At 43.7% G+C, this 21,820-nt stretch overlaps 1 protein-coding gene across 1 annotated transcript in view; it reads right to left on the bottom strand.

The window, feature by feature from the left end:
* Positions 1–4,938: 4,938 nt before the first annotated feature.
* The window catches only part of LOC139286199 (carbohydrate sulfotransferase 8-like), a 33,470-nt gene continuing 16,588 nt past the window's right edge, over positions 4,939–21,820 (bottom strand). Inside the window, exons 3-4 of the mRNA XM_070906932.1 lie at positions 6,476–6,618; positions 4,939–5,928 (exon numbers count right to left, since the gene is read on the bottom strand). Of these exons, the coding sequence (XP_070763033.1) occupies positions 4,939–5,928; positions 6,476–6,618 (1,133 nt within the window). The remainder of the gene's footprint in view (positions 5,929–6,475; positions 6,619–21,820) is intronic.

Genomic DNA, 21,820 nt, shown 5'->3' with positions numbered 1-21,820 from the left:
ACCCCCGGGGGCCAGGATTAGGTTACAATAACGCGGACGGTTTGTTCTTGTCTCTCGCCCCAACTCGTTTCTGTCAACCGAGGAGAGAAAAGCGAGATCACCCGCCTATCAGAGAGCTTAGTGAGAAAGATGTGAGATGATTTATCAGAATTTAATATCCACCAAACATCTGCACCTTTGAAATCCGTCGTGTGTGTGTTTTCAGTGTGCAGCTGGCCTGCACACACTCTCCGTCTGCCCTGCACATCCACGTCTTCCTCCCCGACAACTCATATTTTAGCAACATCAAACATCCCTCTGGCTCTGGAGCCAAATGACGTCTATCGTCATGCATTATGCCCTTCCAGCAGCCTGCGGCCAAATGCGCCATTTCAATTATTGCGCACTGGTAGATGGAGATGTGCGCCGGGGGGCTGCGCACACAGATCCGTTTTATTCTCCTCATCTCTCGGCTGAATCCGAAATGTGTCTGCGCTGCTGCCGTTTCAGAAATCAGAAAAAGGATGAAACTCAGCAGAGTTTTGGTGCGTTCATCTGCAGCGACATCCGGAACCATTTTGTGTTCCGGTGCGCGCGACTTTACGCAGACACTCAGCCGGGATGTGATGAGCCCAGGAGGCTGCTGGCTGTCACATTCAGACACTCATCACTCCCTCCGCTCCAGTGGCCTCATACCGACACACACTTCTCTGCTTTTAATAAATATAATCTGACTTTCAGTTGCTTTTAGAATCGCTTTAATCAAGAAGTTACAACCAGAGCTGATAGAAAATCTGTTTTTAGACTGAGAAGGTCAGAAGGTCGCAGAGGTTTCACCTGGAGGCCTCCTCCATCACTGTAACTTCAACAAACAATCACTTGTGTTATCCGGACCAGGTCCGTTTGTCTGCAGCAGACCAGTGGCACCATTATAACTGTGGACCTGGACCTGGATACATACATATGTATGTATGTATGTATATATATCTAACTATATATATACATACATAAATATATAGCGGTATCCTGCAGAGCTGAGAGTAGCCAGCGGGTCCCAACCTGGGGGGTCAGACTCTCTCAGGGGGTCTTGAGGTAAACCAGAAATGACAGAATATCAAAGTACAAGTGACTTTTTTCTGACTTTCCTCATGTGAGTTCATCAAATGTTGCCTTTAAACATGTTAGTTTAAGGAGGAAACTGCACACAGATTCATATATTAATGATGTAACAGGTGAACGAATACAAAATAACCTTCATTCAAAATCAACAGCCAACAGATTGTGAATGTGTAAATAACCACTTTGATGCTGTGTCAACACTTTCAATTCATGAGAGAGAATACTGAAGCTTCACACAGCTCAGGTTCCCCAACAAGACTCAAGTCTGGAAACGTAACATGTAATTCAGTCCATTCAATTCTGAACCGACCTATCAGGAAACATCTCACCTGTCTTACTTACAATCACCACCAGAGGGCACAATGTGTTTAATCACAGTGTTGATTGTGTTGATTTCTGTCGATCATGTTTGTTATTGATTAATCTGCCCATTATTTCCTGGATTAATTAGTCTTCGGTATATAAAACATTAGAAAACAAAAAACAACACTTCATATATATATATATATATGAAGTGTTATTTTTTGTATATATATATATGAAGTGTTATTTTTTGTTTATATATGACATATATATATGTCACTGAGCAGCTTTAAAGGCAGAATGTGTTTAACCTGCTCTTAAATTCAGTGGAAATACTCCAAAACAAGAGACACTGTTAATTATAATCACATGTGGTGTCTGAACTCCTGCTGGACTGTACGAGGGGTTTCCCCAACGATCTGTGATAAAACAGGGGCTGATGGGAAACTAATGTGTGTGTAATTGAGGTCGATGACACAGAGACTGCCTTCAAAGAGACACACTGAACCAGTTCCATGTCTTCAATTGTCTAAAGGATGCTCCTCCCTGAACCAGTCAACACACACACTCACACACACTGAGTTAAACTCTCCTCTTCCATTAGTTTTGGCCCCGGGCGTCAGCAGCAGCAGCAGCAGCAGCAGCAGCAGCAGCAGCAGCAGCAGCAGCAGCAGCAGCAGCACATGTGCCTTCCTTGAGTAAACCAGTAGAATGACTTGACTCTCTACGTCTCTGTCTCCTAATTAAAGAAACCCTGCAGTTACTTCAATTAGATGAAGAACGAGGGAACCATGTTACGAATTTAAAGATTTAAATATCTGCTAAACCTGCCTGAAGCGCTGGCAGCTCGTCTGTAATCTATGATTTTTCTTTATGCACAGAGGGGAGGAAGGAGGAGGGGAGGAGGGAGAGGAGAGAGGAGGGGAGGAGGGAGGAGGGAAGGAGGGAAGGAGGGAAGGAGGGAAGGAGGGAGGAGGGCTCAATGACATGTATGAACTCTTTCCTCTGTCAGAACCTCAGCCAGATCGTCTGCATGTGTCAGTTCTGTGTGTGAAGGTCAGTAAAGGTCCCAGTACTCTTCCCTGTGGCACACCGACTCCCTGTGGGGAGGCATCAGCAAGTCATGTTCATTCAGGAGGGAGGACAGCCTCCTCTGACAGAGACCCTCAGGGGCGTCTCAGAGTTCATAAGACAAAGAGATGGAGATGGAGGGGGTGGAGGGAAGCCACTAGACCCCCCCGCCCCCCCAGGGGGCATGGAGAGTGAGACATGACGAGTCCATGAAGAGGTGACAGACGTCACACTGAGACCATTCAGACACAAAGACCTCTTTGTTCTTCAATAAGGGTTTTATATATACACATACATATATACGTTTGTGTGTAACACCTCCAGTAACCATAGTTACACCAATGAAAAAGGTAGCAGTCATTAAATCAAATAATTGGAATAAAAAAGAATTCTTTTAGATATTTCATTAGTTTCCTCTGGCTCGAACAGATGGAGGTTTTATAGAGTTCTGACCTGACGTGGTTTTGACCCTAGCAGATTATCAGAACCCAACCAAAACTGTTTTTACCCAATTAAATAAAAAGTCACCCAGTTTGGTGGAACTGGTCACACAGCCCATGACTTCACTTTTCATACACAGCCTAAAAAGACAAGATAAAAGGTTCACTGGAGCTTTTGACCACATCTCACTGCCTACACCAGCAAACGTCAGCTTCAGCGTGAGCTCATCTGTAGTTACCTCCTGCTCCACGAGAGGTTACAAAAGAGCTGTAGTTAAATTAACACTTTTAAAAGAGAAGTCTGGTGATCGGCTCTGAATGAATCTACATTCATTCATAATGTGACTCAATACACCGTCCTGCTGCCCCAAATACTCACTACAGCACCACACGTGGATTCACCCGCCGCTGAAAATAGTCCCCAACAGATGCACTATTTCCTCCTGTTTGTTTGATAGAAACCACAGCGAGCAGCTGTTTGAGGAAATGACTGAGCCTTTCAAACATGAAACTATATATTTGTGAGGTCTTTTTAAAGATTGACCTAGTTTGTTCTCTTGTTAAGGACCAAAACTTCCTGTTGGACAATGAGATCTCAGCTGGGATGGAAACAAACTTCCTCACATCTTTGATCCATGATTCTAAACACTTGAGTATTAAAGACAGATTGACGAGCCTCATTATTATCTTCATGTTCACGTCTCAGTTCGTGGATAAAAACAGACGATTACATTATCAACAAGAGTGTCACACATTTATTTGAAGTCACGGCAACGTTTGAAACAACCAGCGTAATGCATCAGGTGAAATGGCAGTGTTAAGGCTTCGAGGTCATCTTCATGTGTCTGCACTGATCTCAGACCAGCAGAGACGAGGACACTTTCAGAAAGGCAGGAAGTTTGATTCATGAATGATGTCAGACCCGTCTGTCTGTCTGTCAACCCGTCTGTCTGTCTGTATGTCTGCTGACCATCTGTCTGTCAACCCGTCTGTCTGTCTGCTGACCCGTCTGTCTGCTGACCGTCTGTCTGTCTGTATGTCTGCTGACCATCTGTCTGTCAACCCGTCTGTCTGTCTGCTGACTGTCTGTCTTTCAACCCGTCTGTCTGTCTGTTGACCCGTCTGTCTGGCTGTCTGTCTGTCTGCTGACCATCTGTCTGTCAACCCGTCTGTCTGTCTGCTGACCGTCTGTCTTTCAACCTGTCTGTCTGTCTGTCTGTCTGTCTGCTGACCCGTCTGTCTGTCTTTATGTGTATCCAGAGAGGCTGAAGCTCACCAAGCCTCTCATATTTATAATTCTCTAAAATTCAACATAATTGAATCATTTTGTCAAAGATGATGTATGGTATTAGAGCATTAGAGTGTGTGTGTGTATATACACACATATGTGTATATATATACACACACACACACGCACAATGCCAAAATAAAGTTATTTGTTTTGTCCAGTTTATTCTCGTTATGGGAGTCGCAATATAAGTAGTAAATATCTATTACACTAGTTTATTTTACATTGTATTATATTACTTGTAGAACCATATAATAATACTATATCACTACTATACTATGTTATTATTGTATTCTTATATTATTATATTATTATATCACAGTATTCTCTTCCTTTTCTATTAAATATATATAATACTTATTATTCAGACCACAGTGTGAAATACTTTAATACATAATGTAATAAATAATGTCAGGACAAAACAAATGTTAAAACATAAATAGATAAATAATTAAAGACGTGTTCATTTCCAAATCATTTCACTTGTTTCCTACTCACCCACCATGATGTCATGATGTCCTGGGGTACACATGTACATCATTATAGCATATGAACATCATAAAACATCTCAGAGGGTTGTTGTTCCTGTCTCATCAGCTGCATTGTGGATAAACAAGTCAACACTCAGGACTTCGACTGTCAAAAAACATGAAGGCAACTTTATAAAAAAAAAAACCTAATAACTGAGGTTATTCAGTTACGTTCTGTGAAGTCACTGGGCTTCAGACCCCCTCCTGCTCAGTGCAGATCTTTGAAGGGTTTGGGGTAGTTAAACATCAGATAATCCCTGTAGTAGAAGTCGAAGGCCTTCTGCCTCTCTGTGGAGTTCAGCTGTGCAAAGTATCTCTGGGTGATTCTGGAGGAAGTCCTCTCTGCGAGGGGGTTTCTGTCTTTGAAGTCGGGGAAGGTGAGGTTCCTGGGCGCTCCGACGCTCTGCAGCAGGAAGTTGGCTTCTTCCTCCAGGCTCTCAAACTTCCCAATGAAGTTATATCTGAGTAGGCAGGGGTTACACAGTTGACTGACCGGCTCCCAGTGGATATCCATCCCCACCGGCCGATGCACGTCCAGCAGGTACTGGATGAACTCCCTGAAGGTGACGCCGGCGCCGGTGCTCAGGTCAGTGAGCGTGGCGTTGGCGCGGTACCTGGAGATGATCGGGCGTCCGAACACGGGGTGGTAGTACGAGTTTGGACTCTCAAACTTGTCCCGAAATGCAGACACCAGACGCTCGAAGGGCTCCCTGACAAACAGCACTTTGGAGTAGGAGCGGAGTCTCTCGGCGATGCCGGTGCGGTCGTAGCTTTCCAGCCGCCGCAGATGGTTGGCATAATGCGCTGCATCGTGAGGAATGTCTCGTGTGGAGCTGGCGCTGCCACCCAACACCATCAGCACCCGCTTCCAGTTGGAGCAGCCGGCTTTGGGCACCTCACAATACAGCAGTCTAGACCTGTCCTCCACGTAAACCCGGGACACCTGCCGCTGAGAGATGCGCTGCTTGGTGACGCCCGGCTGGTATTTGGAACAGACGTTGGCCAGCAGGCGGCGCCGGGACTCCTGCGTCCTCGCCAGCTGCTGTTGCAGGTGTTGTTTCTCCTCTTTGCCAGCAGAAGCTACAAAGTTGCTCTTCAGAAGCAGCTTCCGGTGCCGTTTGGTGACCGGCTGTTTGGAGCCGACTGCAGAATCTTCAAGCATCAACGGAGACGAATCAGAAAAGTCAGTCAGCAGGTCCTTCAACACAGGGGGGAGGGGGGGGTTAGAGACAGCACTGAGGGTGTGTGACCTGATGAGATATTTAGGACTGAGGGAGAACTCGTTTGTTTCTGTGTTTTTGTATTATTTCATTTTTTCACTCTTATACACGCGATGCTTTCTTTCAATTCAGGCAAATACACAATAAATAGGAAAAGAGAAAAAAAGCACAGCTCTGTGTGTGTGTGTCCCTACTGACTCTGTTGAGTTTGTATGACGATATCGTCAGAGATCCAGTACATGTGTACAGTGTGTATTCATATATATCTGCACTGTGTATGTATATACAGCTCTATACAGTCTGTGTGTCCATCACTCTGCACATTACTGCTCTTTCCACTTCTTATAGATGACAAACATTTCACTGTCTCAGCACCTGTACTCTGTGCAATGACAATAAAGTTGAATCTAATCTAATGTGTTGTAGTGCTCTAACAGTCCAGCAGGTGTCCCTGTCTCCTGTCTCCAGCAGTGGAGGACAGCTCGGTAATGACTGTTTGATCTGGCAGAGCCGCAGTTGGCTCACCTTCTCTACAGGCCACCTGGGAGCCGCCAGCACATTCAGGCCTGGAGAGACACAAAGACAAGAAACACAACAAATGAGACAGAGTACAACTGATCTGGAGCCAGCGGGACCTTCAGCATAAGGTATAACTTGAACTATAACCTCTGGAACAACAGACACAACATTTACATCAGATGTCATCAGTGTGTGAGCAGCAGAGACCACATTATCAAACCAGTTCAGGCCTGTGAACAAGAGGTCCACGTTGGTCTTTTTGGTATTTTGGTGATCCATGAAGTGAGTTATCAGTCAATCAATCAGATTGATCAATCAGTCAAACTATCAAACCTTTTCAGATTTCTGGCTTTTCAAAAATGTATGAGTGACTGTATGAGGTTGTCTTATTTTGAAAGACATCTCCTTCCTGTGGTGTGTGTGTGTGTGTTTCTGCTCTCTGAACAGACACACAGTCAGACAAAGCAAAACATACAGTGTTGACAGCACTCAACAGGAGGCCAATGATGCTCTAAATAACTCTGGCAGCATAGACACACACACACACAGAACAGAGAAATGACTGTAACACACACATTTTCATACTGTTACACGCTAGAGAGAAGTACTCAGAAGTACTCAGGCAAAGTCGTGATCGCACTCAGAACACACACACACACACACACACACACACACACACACACACGGGGGGCGGTGGCTCCAGATGGCCTCTCAGCAGCTTCCTGACACTGAAGGTTAGCAGCGTCCTGCTCCTCCTGCAGCTGCTGCTGGTTATTTATTACCCAGACTGCACCTCACCGTCAGACACACACAACACAAAGCAAACATGCGACTCATCCCGAGTCTCAAACCTCCGTGCAGCAGCTGTGCTGCTCAAACAAAGACAACTGGCTCCTCAATCTTTTGTGTCTGTGCTTTTTCATGTGGCTGATCGCTATCACCTGAGATCAATATCATGATCAACTGTCACATTTAGCTCAAAGACGACTCACTTAAGGAAAGCTTATTAAACACACCTGAGCACTAACTGTTAGTGCTGACATGAGGACATGATGGATTATGGCAGAAGAACATTTATTTAACATGTTCGTTAGCGAAGAACAAGTATTCACAAACAAAGCAGTTAGAAACCAGCTGACAAACTTCCAAACCTTCATCATCATCATCATCATCATCATCAGCCTGAATCATCAGCCTGAATCTATTCTGGCCCTCAATCAAACAGTCAAACACTGTCTAACACATGGAATGGCAATATACCAGGTCACTTCCTGTCACTTGCTTATACCAACATTACAACTCAGCACCACAAACTGGTCGTGTGTCAGCAGGTCGAGAAGCTGACGTTAGCATAGCAAGGTAGCTAGAAGTTAGCCAGACAAACAGCCTGGTTCTCCGGTCCTGCTGTGGTCACTCTGCCTCTGTCTGACAAGAGGAAAAGGTCTTTTATATATGAGAATTGTTATAAGGACAAGATGGCTGCTGTGTTCGTGGTGATAATGACAGTACGACGGGACAGAAGCCGTTTCATCACAGTAGAAAGTCAAACTGGTATTCTGGTACACCTGTAGTCTGCATGCATGTAACTTCTCGTGTATGTTTGTGTATATTTATTTGTATATACGTGTGTGTGTCTGCAGACTTCAGTCCTCTAACCGTTTCTCTGCAGAGGAAACACAGGGTCTCTTGTGTGTCTCAGAGACATTTTTACAGCACTGTGTAACACTACAGATGGTGCTGAGGGTGGGGGTGTGTGGGTCAGGAGATAGGGGGCTGCAGGAGTAGTTGGTGATACATCATGGTCACTCCTACAGTCTGTACTGTGTAGTTGATCTCCTCTGGATTCAGTCAGCAGTGAATCATCAGTGATGCAGCTCAACGTCAAACACGGTTTTATTATGAGGAGCAGAACAACCATTCAGAGTCAACTTCAGCTGTTTACACCCAAAAACAAACACGTCTTTCTGTTGTACATGATCAGACTGATACTGAAGCTGCTGAAGAGGAGAAGATCAATTCTCTTTCTTAATCAATGACAACACAGTTTTATAACTGATACAACTGTTAACTTAGAATGGTACTATTAGTCAAAACTAAGTCATAAATCCTTCATGTTCACTTTGTGTTGATTCAGCTGCAGGATCATTGTGGAGGATGCAGGTTGTGCTGCTGCTGACAGATGTTTGTGTTACACTGACAGATGTTCATGCATTACACCACATGTGCTGTGTTCAAATCAATTCAATCGAATATCAAATGACCTCTTTTAAGAAACAGTGACAGCTCTAATCAGGACTGGGAAGGAACTGGTGCATTGTTCTGTTTTTACCCCCCCCCCCCCAACAACTCCACAAACTGCTGCTGCACACAACTTTTGCGACTGAGAAGTGCTGAACAGAGCTGGAGTTGTACAGGTGTGTTTACTGACTCCTGACCAGGTGATGCCGCCTCCCACAGGACTCTAATTAATTACCCAGCATGCAGTTTCGCCAAGCTCAGCACCTGCTGCAGCCAATGCCATCAGCTGTATTGTACCCCAGCTGAGGCCTCGGTGACCCGAGTAGCTCGCTAATGATAGCACAGGGAGGGAGGTGCACAGTCACTGTCAAATGAAAAGCTTGTATCTCCAAAATGAGCTTTTCAGGTGCTCAGGAAGAACTGGTCTCAAGTTTTCATTTATGACAACGTTTCCTAAAATGTTCATAGAACATTTTCAACCAGAGGAGCATGAAATCCTTCCACTTCAATTATATTAATATCATTAACAACAACAACATACATCACAGAAGAGTCACACCTCAGTGACTCACAGCCAGAATTATTATAAAGATCACAGATAGGAAACACGGAGCTAAAAGAGGGTGTCCTCTGGCCATATAGTGAATGTTCTCTCTCTCTCTCACATCAACACACTCACAGGAAGTTGCTAACCACCCCTCTGGGGAGTGTTCAACCTCAGAAACACTGAAACTAAATAAGTGTTGTTCTTAGACTCCATTTCACAAACTTGAAACATCAAATGTCTCCTGGAGCATGAAATTACAGAATCATGTTAATTTGTTTTGTTAAATCAACCAGAAGCTGCTGTGTTATCTCAGCAGTGAACCTCAACTCTCAGAGTTCAGTCATCTTTAACACGTCCAGCAGGAAACTGCACAGACCAGCAGCAGAAGAATCACAATCAGGGTTATTGCCAAAGAGGTTTCCACACACAAGGAACATGCTTTGATGTACTTGTGCATAGGTAAAGTTAGCTGGGCTAGGTTTGGCTTTAGCTGGTAGGTACTAGGTAATACCTATATTTTTGTTGTTACTTAAAACATGCAGGAGAACTCCTGGAGACACCTGGAGACACTGAAGGCTTTATACTACTGTTTCCACAGAGCGCTCCTCAGCACAGAGACAAATCATGTTAGACTCATGTTTACATAGAGATGAATAACCAGGTAATGTGTTAACATCCTGAATATGATCTAAACCAGGATTAAGACTCTAAACATACAGTGTGCATGTAAATGGACTCAGTGAGTTCAGATACAACACCAACATCACAGAACATCTGGACGTCTTACTTTCTATTTTATGACAGTGAACCTTTAATCTGACAGTAGTTCATGTCGGTCTCATGACTCAATAAACACCTGAGTGACTTTTATGTAAAAGCCACGACGACCATCTGAAACATTTCTGTTTCAAGTTGACAATCTGAACTGAATGATGTCAGATTAACAGATAGACGAGTTTAATCTGCAGAGAGAGAAATGTGACTGTAATTCATTCATTAGCTCAATCTTATTTCCCTATACACAAAATCACTTGAACAAACTATGGAACTCTGAGAAAGGGCCAGTTTGAAGTTTATAAAAACAATTTTCTCCTGGCGCTGCGACCGGAGCAGAAGAGGTTAAAGACACCACAGTAATAATCTGACCAACTGTCTCTACATGTAGTTTCACTGTGTGGATCAATAAATGAATATCCAGTAAAACTGTTCACATGCAGCATGAGAGCAATGTAATGTAATGTTATAACTCAACAGAAAAACAGAAGTTTTAAAATCCATCAGCTGAGAGAAAGTGATAAAGAGCACATGAAGCTGAACTGCTGCAGCTTCCATTGACCCACGTAAATGAAATATATATATGTATATATATACTGTTTATATCCTGTATATATATGTATATATAATACGTCCTTCATCACTGCTTGATACAGAAATACAGAAACCTTTGAAGCACTTTGCTCCACAGTTTCATGTCAGTCTCCTGTCTAACATCTGAAACCGAGCAAGGCATCAAAACTGCCAGAAAATCCGCAGCAGCAGCAGCAGCTTAATCTAATTTCACAGGGATTAATATACCTGGCAAAGTCTTAATCCTGCAACCAAACATAAATCTTACAAACGCTTGCCAGATTTTGTTAAGATACAAGTCCTACATAATCAACCCTCCAACATCCACTTCCTCTTTAATGTGTTCAGCTGTGCTCCGCTGGCCTCAGATCTGCTGAGCTCGGCCGTGGCGCTTCAGTACTTTTTTAAACATTTTTTATCAGCGAGTGGAAATAAAGAAGTCCTTAGTGATGCTCCATCCTCTGCCTGTCCTCAGCAGCTCCGCGGCTCTCTGCCTCATCACACTCACATTTAACCTTCTGGGAGGGTTTTGTTTCTGCTGCTGCACAGATTTTAAATTCCAGTCAGATTAAACTGTGACAAATATTCAAATCTTCAGAAGAGGTTTTGTATTAGTGCGTTCACCCTGAATGTGCACCAGATTACACGGCAGCGATCGGAAGGATGACGAATGTGGGAACAAAATTCCTCCCAATCCTCTGAAATGAGTCTCAGTGTGTTTGTGTTACTTGATTCTTTCTGTCCTGAAGCTTAAAGACGATCACAAGGAAAAGTTCACAATAACCAGACGACCTTCTGCTCGGGACAGAGACCATGTGTCCACCTCGTCACCTGATTTAGGAACTGAGGTTTAGACAACGAAAGGCTGATTTGAAGCTTCAGGAAAACATTTACTGCAACTAAAGATTATTTTCACTTTGGATTCACTTTGGGAATAAAGGTTATGAGCTGTTTCTCCTTCAAAGAGACGAACCATGATGAACTCTGATAAGGTCACTGAACCAACAGCTCCATGCTGAGGCTGACATTTGAGGAGTTCAAAGACACATTATTAAGTGTTTTAATAGTCATGTTAGCAGCTCTATAGATGCTCTGTCTGCCTGTTTGTCTGTCAGCCAGCCTGTCTGTCTGCCTATCTGTCAGCCTGTCTGCCAGCCTGTCTGTCAGTCAGCCTGTCTGTCTGTCTGTTTGTCTGCCTGCCTGCCTGTCTTCATGGTCCCCTCAGGATGAACTGTAATAACTCTAGTGATCCTCTGACTCTTCATCAGCGCCATCATCAGGTCAACATGTTCATGTGTCCGATACTTTGGTTTATGACCAAATACCTGCAGAACTGATGACGTTCATCAGCCTCAGCTGGACTCTGTGTTTACTGCTGTGTTTAGTGTTAGCATGCTAACACGCTAAACTAAGAAGGTGGTAAACATGGTAAACATTATACCTGCTAAATGTTAGCATTTAGCTCAGAGCAGTGCTGTGTCTCACAGAGCAGCTAGCTGGCTGCAGCCCCTCAGTCTGGCTTAAATTACACTGTGTTCCAAATTATTATGCATATGCTGTTATATTATGATTATATTATAATCAGGATTTTATTAAACAAAACTTCAGATGATGACAACAGTATTTTTTTTTTTTAAATAACTCCAAATACAGTGTTCCAAATTATTATGCACAACAGAGTTTCAAAGCATTCAATAGGTTATAAAGAATTGAAAACGGAAATCTGTTGTATTTTCTGCATTAGGAGATATTTTTTTCTCAAAATAAATGCTATTTCAATCAAAAACATCTTTACAGGTCAAGTTACATGTTAACATAGGAGCCCTTCTTGGATATCACCTTCACAACTCTCCCTTCCATTGAACTTGTGAGTCCATGTATAGTTTCTGCCTGAATTTCATTTGCGTATGCCAAAATTGCCTCCCAGAGCTGCTGTTCGGCGATATACTGCCGCCCACCCTCATAGATCTTCCTTTTAAGGATGCTCCACAGGTTCTCAATAGGGTTGAGGTCAGGGGATGATGGTGGCCACACCATGACTTTCTCTCCCTTTATGCCCATAGCAGCCAAGGACTCAATGGTATTTTTTGCAGCATGGGATGGTGCATTGTCTTGCATGAAAGTGATTTTACTCCGGAAGGCACGCTTCTTCTTTTTATACCATGGCAGGAAATGATCAGTTAGGAACTCCACATATTTTGCAGAGGTCATTTTGACACCTTCGGGCACCCTAAAGGGGCCTACCAGCTCACTCCCCATTATTCCAGCCCAAAACATCACTCCACCACCTCCTTGCTGACGTCGCAGCCTTGTTGGGACATGGTGGCCATCCAACAGCCATCCAGAACTCCATCCATCTGGACCATCCAGTGTAGCACGGCATTCATCAGTGAATAAAACCGTTTGAAAATTGGTCTTCATGTATTTCTGAGCCCAGTGCAAACATTTCTCCTTGTGAGCATTGGTTAGGGGTGGCCGAAATACAGCTTTATGCACTACTGCAAGCCTCTGAAGGATCCTGCATCGAGAGGTTCTTGGGACTCCAGAGGCACCAGCAGCTTCAAATACCTGGCTTTTTAACAGCTGCATGATGTATTTGCTTGACAGAAATCTTCCTCAATACACCTTTATCTGAACGCTCTGAATCACACACATATCTTTTCATAGTACGATGATCTCTCTTAAGTTTTCGTGAAATTTCCAGTGTTTTCATACCTTTTGCAAGGCATTGCTATATTTCACGCTTTTCATTTGTAGAAGGATCTTTCTTTCTCCCCATATTGCATGAAACCTGTGACTTGCTTAATAATGTGGAACAACCTCCTTAAGTAGTTGCCCTTTAATTAGGCTCACCTGCCAAATGAATTATCAAACCTGTCTGAAATTGATGTCAGTGTTTAAAACAGACAAGGGTAGAGAAACAACAAGTGAAACTGAAATCCTACTTGCATAATAATTTGGAACAGTGTAGAGCGGAAACGATTAGTCAGTTAATTAGTTGAACAACAGAAAATGAATCAAAAACTACTTTGATAATTTGACATCCTGCGTGACGACGTGCTGAACAGCTGCGTCTCGCAGGTGTGTGGTGTCACACAGACAGCGCTGCTGCTGCCTGCTCTGTCTTTCTACATTGACCCTGCCTTTGATGACGGCCATCAATAATAGAATGTTTCATATCATTTATACTTTATTTAGTTTAGACAGAAAAGGTTAAGAAGCGTGTGCTCAATTGCACATGTTGAGTTTAAAAAAAAAGTTGGATTCTTGTCTGGATGTCTGAAATATTCTACAGATGCAGACATTGAAACTGTAGTGAAATGTTTCATGTGTGATGTCAATGAAACACGTGCTGCAGACACACTGCTCACGCAGGATGTGTGGCCGTATTCGTCATTTTTAAAGCAAAAATACTTCAAAAAGATTGAGTGGCTACAGCTTCTGTCTCAGTAAACTGATCAAACAATAAAACAAGACGTTCGAAAACTTCACCTCGGAAACTAAATCTACTTCAAGGTTGTGAAACAAATTTTTCTTATTTTCCAGGTGCATCAGGACCTCCTGGTATCTGTTGATTGTTCTTTTATTCTAAAGTCTGAGCAGTGAGGCTCAGTGGGTGTATTATGGTTTGTTATTCTGACTGCACCTTCGTCCTTTTGTTTGTGTGCAGCTCATCACACACACACACACACACACACACACACACACACACACACACACACACACACACACACACACACACACACACACACACACACACACACACACACACACACACAGCTGCTTCCTGTATTATTCATCAGCCTCCTGTGTTATTCATGCTGTTGTGGTCGAGTTCGAGGTGATGACCAGCAACATGATGTGGCTGCAGAGAGGAACCTGCTGGAGGATCCGTCAGTGAACCTGTGGATGAAGCTTGTTGAGCAGCAGAGAGACCACATGTCTGTAAACTTACTGACGGTTCAAACTGTTCACTCATCACCTGTTGGAACATGTGAAAAGGCAGATCTCAGACCTGCATGTTTGTAGTGAAGGAATGAAAATGTGACATCAATTCATTCCATAGTTGATTAATCAACAGATCATTTTCTCGACCCACTGATTAGTTTATAAAATGTTGGAAAATAGTTAATAGTCTCACTATTTCCATCACTAGTTGTTTCCAGTGATTAACACAGAAAACGGTTTCATTTGAGAAGATTTTAGGAACTTAAAACCAAATACTGACTAATAAAAACATGTCTGCTAGGGATATCTTCACGCCATGACTCAGTGAAACATTTTAGTTGAAACATAAACCTGTCAGATCTTTGTGATGAAGAGCAAAGACATAAAGTGCCTTGTTTCCTATCAGACAACATATAAACGGATAAAATCATCCAATAACATCGGCCATGTTATTCTGTCATAAAGGCCTGCATATTGTGTCCACATTGGATTCAAAGTCTTAAAGACGACTGAATGGACACAGAACAACATCTCTGGACCTTCAGATCGAATGTTGTTGTTGTTTGTGAGCTGACACTTCCTGCTGCAGCCGCCCACACAGACTACAGACCCCTGATCTGATGTGAGACAGTGAGCCTCGCTGCACTGTTTATACAGAACATTTACAACGTTAGTATGAACAGAGGACCTGTGTGCCAGATCTGGGGGAACACTGAGCCAATATTTTGATAATCAGTTGATCATTTTCAGTAGTTTTTCAAGCACAAATGTTCCAGAAAGTTGTGATTTGCTGTTTCTCTGTTTTCTGTCTCAGTAAACTGAATCTGTTTTGGTCAGGCAAAACTGAAGACATCACTTAGGACTGTGAAGGACATGCCATTAATTCATTAATCAAGAAAGGGTTTACTGGCCCATACTATGGTCCACTTCTTCTCCAACCGTCACTGTGTGGATTACAGAGACAGTATGGACTTCACACCTCTGATAGAGATCCTCTCTTAGAGCCTCTGCTGTCACAGGAGATGATTCACATCTGCACATCTGGAGAAACGTGATGAAGAAGTAGACGAACATTAAAAACCCCAGCACTGAGGTAAGCGTCTAAAAATACACCTGGATTTATCATGCGGTTCCCATGAGCCTTTGCAAAGGCAACTGCAGAGTAATAAACATGAGGTCATATTAATGGATATCTTCAGTGATGTTGAGACTAAAACACTCAACAATGTAAACTGAATTCAGGTTTCAGGTGAAAAAGACACTTCAAGCTGCAGGGAAGCTTTAATTTAGTCAGACAGCAGCTATAGATACACACACACACACATATGTATTTTAAATAATCTAATGATCTCATCTGAACTGTGTGTGTGTGTGTGTGTCACCTTTCTGTAACAAAAAACAGATGAGAAGCTGAAAAACTGCAAATGATTAAATTGTTGCATTTTCTGTCAATCGACTAATCGATTAATTGACTAATCGTTGCAACTCTCCATCTGTATACATTCTTGAAACAGGAGAAACTTCACTGGGAACAATGGGAGAATGAATTCCACCAACATGATACTAACAGCGTCCAGAGATAAAAAGCTCTGATGAGACTCTCTGCTGTGATCAGAGTTCATCGACCTCTGCGGCTCATGAGAAGGTTTCTGATGTAGAAGTCGACCGGGTCTGAACAATAAAGCAGGGCGATGATGTCCGCCTGGAGTTCAGTGTTTTTTATTTCCCATGTCACTGTGAGTCACATCACATCACGCCTCCGTTTCACGGCTCCCTGAGGTCCTGTTAGTGATATTGTGCTGCGTCTGTCCTGCAGAGATGCTGCTTTGAAAGATTGTTTTATGCTTGAGCCAAAAAAGTCCATGTGGATTAAAGCCGAGTCATTTAAAGAGCATTATGGATCTGAAGTTTTTAATCTGAGCTTAAAGTCTTCACCCAAATAAACAAAAGAACCCAACATAGGTTCTCTCTTTTCATCTGTCTCCACCTCACTTCCACAATACAAAGGAGGAGGATGTTTCATTAGTGGTGTGCTCAGCAGCAACGTGTCAAACAATGCCAACACAAGCTCCATTCACTGACTGTTCTGGAGCTTTTGATCGAATCACATGATCCTCCACAGCAGGTGGAGTTTGTCCTGGTATTTAAAGAGTTAAATCTTGTCAGATCTGGCAGGACTTCCTGTTGGCTTCAAAGGTGCTAAATTCATTCTTGATGTTGGAAACAGAAGTTGACAAAACAATCAAGGCTTCATTCAGCAGCTGTCGAGCTCACAGGGCTAAAACCTGCTATGAGCTAATGCTAACATCAGGCAGAGAGGCAGACAGGGAGACAGACAGAGAGACAGACAGACTAGTATTTTAAGAGAACTAATTTCCACCACAGCCTCAGTCAGACCAGCGCCACATGAACAGACGCAGAGTTCAGAGGAGGCTCTCTGTTCTGCTAACCTTGGTAGAAAATATTACATCTCTATGAAATATATTATTATACTTATTAGGCTTCAGGGAAAATGATCTCTTGAGTGTCTCTGGCTTTTGGACAGCTGGTTGGACAAAACAAGACATTTAATGACGTCACTGTAAAATACTGTGCTGGACAGTTTCAGCTGCAGCCCTGAGACACACACACACACACACACACACACACACACACACACAAAACACTGTGAAAAAGTCTATGTTTACACGTTTGTTAGCTCATGCTGTGAACAACAGATGACACTGCTTTAATAGGAGGAGGCCTGAAGGCAGTGAAATGCTGAGTGCTGATGACAGAGCTGCTAATCAAAATGCCATCTGGCTAATCTTTCACTAATGATGAAAAAGTGAGCAAAACGCCATTAATTAACCCTGAATCACTAACACACAATCTGTTCAGCAGGAAGGAAGTGAGAGCTGAAGAACGACAGACTAATTAACAGATGCACAAATATACTAATACACTAATACACTGGGTAAAATACACCAATGAAACAATCACTTGTGAAATCATTTTAGAAATGATTAAAGAGGAGGTATTCTGCTCATTTCCAGCTCGATATCTTCATTCTGCGACACCACTAGAGCAGCTTTGCATGATTCACAGATAAAATAAGTCATAAGTTCATGCAGCTTTCTAACTGCAGCTGTAAATAAACTCAGAACACAGAAACTAAACCTTGTTAGCTTTTAAGCCTCAACAAGGCTGCACATGCTACCTAGCTAGCAGCTAGCTGAGCTTGGATGATTACTCAGCAAAGTGAAAATCCTGTCTTTAAATCTTGTGGTTGGTCTGAGTAACTTTCTGACCACAAACAAAACACCAGATTTCACTTGGAATTGGACTGAATTCTCAGTTATTTGTAAAATAAATCTGAACAAGAACCTAACCAGAACTAAAAGACAACAATGGATAATTTCCGAACCAAACTGCAGGTGTGAAAACTGCTTCACTTTTACACCAAACACATTTCTACATGTTGTCTATGTAAAGCAGCTCACAACATGGCTTTATTATTATAGGCCATTTTGTTTAGTTCAGTTTCATGTTGGATTGAATCTGTCTTTTTGTTTGTCTCTTTGTTTTTTGGTGAATATCTGCTGTAGTGTGTTAAACCAAACTAAAACCTCATAAAAATACAGCAATAAAATAAGTTCCAGGAAGCAGAGTGGATGTATTACAGCAGTCTGAGAGCAGAGAGTTTCAGCAGCTCCATCTATCAGCTAATGCAGTTGCTGTTGCTCTGTGAACAACAATGCATCACAACACGGCTCCCGCCGCCGCAACCAATACATCTGAGCCTCCACCAAACCTGAACACACGTTTCTTCTGTCATCAATAATAAACACCTGCGCACGCTGAAGCATCCCTCACAGCATCCACCAGCTCCACAAGCCACATTCATCATGACAACGTCAACGTCAGTTTGTGCCAACTGTGATTTAATGTCAACATGCAGGAGCGGTTAGCATTGTGTTAGCATTACAGCAGAGAGGAAGCAGCTCAGAGAAGAATGAATGAAAGGATGCTGCAGCTGCTCTCATGTTCGTCTGACTCAGCTGACAGATTTGCAGATGAAGGAAGATGGAGCGACAGCTTTTCCTCCTCCCACATGCTGAACTGTGAGTGAATATTATATGTTATATTATATTTGGGAGACGGCTCGGAGACACAGGGTTTTCCTGATCCTCATCCTTACTCACACGTCCATCCAGACCAGACGTGCACAGGAGAGCTGAGGGGGGGTGTGGAGGGACACAGGGAGGTGAAAGGGACTGGTGCTCCAGAGTGATGATAATGGCGATGATGGCAGGGTGTTGGGATGAAGACGGGGGTGTTGGGATGGAGACGGGGGTGTTGGGATGAAGAGGGGGGTGTTGGGATGATGATCAGAATCAGAATCAGAAACTGTTTATTGCCAAGTAACATACATTACAAGGAATTTGCCGTGTTCTGAAGGTGCTATTGTTTTGACAACAATATGTAGAATATAAAAGGTAAAATAAGAATAAAAATAAAAATAAAAATAAGATAAGATAAATAACAAACAGTGCAGTGACCAAAATAAAGTGAAGTGTCCAGTAGGGGGTGGGTGCGTTAATGTAACACAGGGGGGACGGGGGTGATGTACATTAACGTGTAACTTGTGTTTGTGTTCGGGGGGGGGGGGGGGGGGTGTCAATGTAAGTTTGTCAGGTTGACTGCAGAGGGGAAGAAACTGTTTTTGTGGCGGGAGGTTTTGGTCCTGATGGACCGCAGCCTCCTGAGGGGAGGGGGTCGAACAGATGGTGTCCGGGGTAGGAGGGGTCGGCAGCGATCTTCCCTGCTCTCCTCAGGGTCCTGGAGGAGTACAGGTCCTGAAGAGATGGGAGGTTGCAGCCAATCACCCTCTCTGCAGAGCGGATGATACGCTGCAGTCTGCGTCTGTCCTTGGTGGAGGCAGCAGTGTACCAGACAGTGATGGAGGAGGTGAGGATGGACTCTATGATGGCAGTGTAGAAGTGAACCAGCATTGTTTGTAGCAGGTTAAACTTCCTCAGCTGCCTCAGGAAGTACATCCTCTGTTGGGCTTTCTTGATGAGGGAGCTGATGTTAAGCTCCCACCGGAGGTCCTGGCTGATGATGGAGCCCAGGAAATGGAAGGACTCCACAGTGTCCACTGGAGAGTCACACAGGGTGATGGGGGCGGGTGGGGCTGCGCTCTTCCTTCTACAACCATCTCCACTGTCTTTGAAGCGTTAAGCTCCAGGTTGTTGCTGTTGCACCAGGTCACCAGATGGTCAATCTCCCACCTGTAGGCAGACTCATCCTCTCCAGAGATGAGACCGATGAGGGTGGTGTCGTCCGCGAACTTCAGGAGCTTGACGGACTGGTGACTGGAGGTGCAGCTGTTGGTGTACAGGAGGAAGAGTAGAGGAGAAAGAACGCAGCCTTGAGGGGAGCCGGTGCTGATCGTCCGCGAGTCTGAGACGTTTTTTCCCAGCTTCACGTGCTGCTTCCTGTCAGACAGGTAATCTGTGATCCACCTGCAGGTGGGGTCAGGCACGTTGAGCTGGGAGAGCTTGTCCTGAAGAAGAGCCGGGACGATCGTGTTGAAGGCAGAGCTGAAGTCCTCTGTTGGCGAGGCAATGGTCGTTAGCAGAGTTGGGGGCTCTTGGCTTGTAGTTGGTGATCTGCCTGACCCCCTCCACACAGAAGCAGAGTTGTTGGAGGAGAACTGGTCTTGTAGTCTCTCTGAGTACAGTCGTTTAGCTTCCCTCACCGCCTTGCTAAACTTGTACTTGGCTTCCTTAAACTCTGCTCTGTTGCCACTCTTAAACGCCTCTTCCTTTTCAAACCTCAACTGTCGCAGTCTTGCTGTGAACCAGGGTTTGTCGTTGTTATAACTCACCCTGGTCCGAGTTGGTATACAGCAGTCCTCATAGAAGCTGATATATGACAACACAGCCTCTGTGTACTCATCCAGACTGTTGGTAGCAGTCCTGAAAACATCCCAGTCAGTACAGTCCAAACACATCTTCAGGTCCTCTGCAGCTTCACTGGTCCACTTCTTCGATGCTCTCGCAACAGGCTTAGAAAGTTTTAACTTCTGCCTGTATGCAGGAATCAGGTGGACCATGTCGTGGTCAGTGTCCCAGTGCAGCGCGGGTGACGGCGTGAAAAGCGTTACTGACTGTGGTGTAACAGTGATCCAGAGTGTTCCCCTCCCTGGTGGGGCATTTGATAAACTGTTTGTATTTTGGGAGTTCATGTCTGAGGTTACCTTTGTTAAAGTCACCGAGGACAAGAACTAAGGAGTCCGGGTTGGTCCGCTCCGTTTCCAGTATCTGGTCGGCGAGTGCGCGCTGTGCGTCCTGCACGTTGGCCTCCGGTGGAATGTAAACACCGACCAGAATGAAGGGGGTGTTGGGATAGAGACGGGGGTGTTGGGATGAAGACGGGGGTGTGGGGATGAAGACGGGGGTGTTGGGGGGGGGGCGCGCACAGTGTTAGACTTTAAACATCCAGCGCTGTGTCTGCGCTCTGCTGTGTGAACTGAGAATATGGATGAGGCTGAGAGAACGAACTTTAGCTCTCAACACATTTGGCTGCTTTGTATTAAAAGCTTCCACGTCCTCCTGTACGTCAGTCTGCAGCAGATGCTTCCTCTTTTGCAATAAAGCTAACACGTCTTTTACTGATGTCGATCCATGAACAGGAAGCAAACTGGAGGCATCTGAATACATCATGCCAGGTTGTTAAGTTATTCTAGTTGGAAATGGAGCTGTGGTTCTGTTTATGTATTTACTGTTGGATGGTTTCTAAGTTTAGCTTCAAAATACTATTATATTTCATGCTGCTGAGACTGAGGAGGGTGAGAAAGAGTTTTTTTGGGAGCAAAAGTCACGCCGCATTCAGTTTCTTCTTTGAGAAAAACTACTAATGATGACTGAAAGAATTAGTCGTTTAATCCACGAGTCAATCGAGAGAAAAACAACCGTCAATCAACATCTGTTCATCATTTCAGTCTCTTTTTCAAGGACAAAATGCTAAATATTTTGTTTCCTTCTTCTCTAATGTCTCAGATTTCCTATCTCAGAAAATCTCTTTGTGTTTTGGACTGTTGGTCGAACAAAACAAGACATTTGATGTTTTCTGAGATTTTATAGACTATTCATCAAAAGAAATCTACCGATTAATCTGTAATGAAAATAACCCTTATTTGAAGCTCTAATGCTAACCTTGTTGCAGCATTTTAGTGAATCAAACCAACGTTTCACCTTTCACAAGGCGTCGTACGGGACAACTGC

The sequence above is a fragment of the Enoplosus armatus genome, chromosome 6 (assembly GCF_043641665.1).
Source record: "Enoplosus armatus isolate fEnoArm2 chromosome 6, fEnoArm2.hap1, whole genome shotgun sequence".
NCBI lineage: Eukaryota > Metazoa > Chordata > Actinopteri > Centrarchiformes > Enoplosidae > Enoplosus > Enoplosus armatus.
The sequence above is the reverse complement of the archived record's forward strand: the minus strand, read 5'-3'. Positions and strand labels throughout refer to the sequence as shown.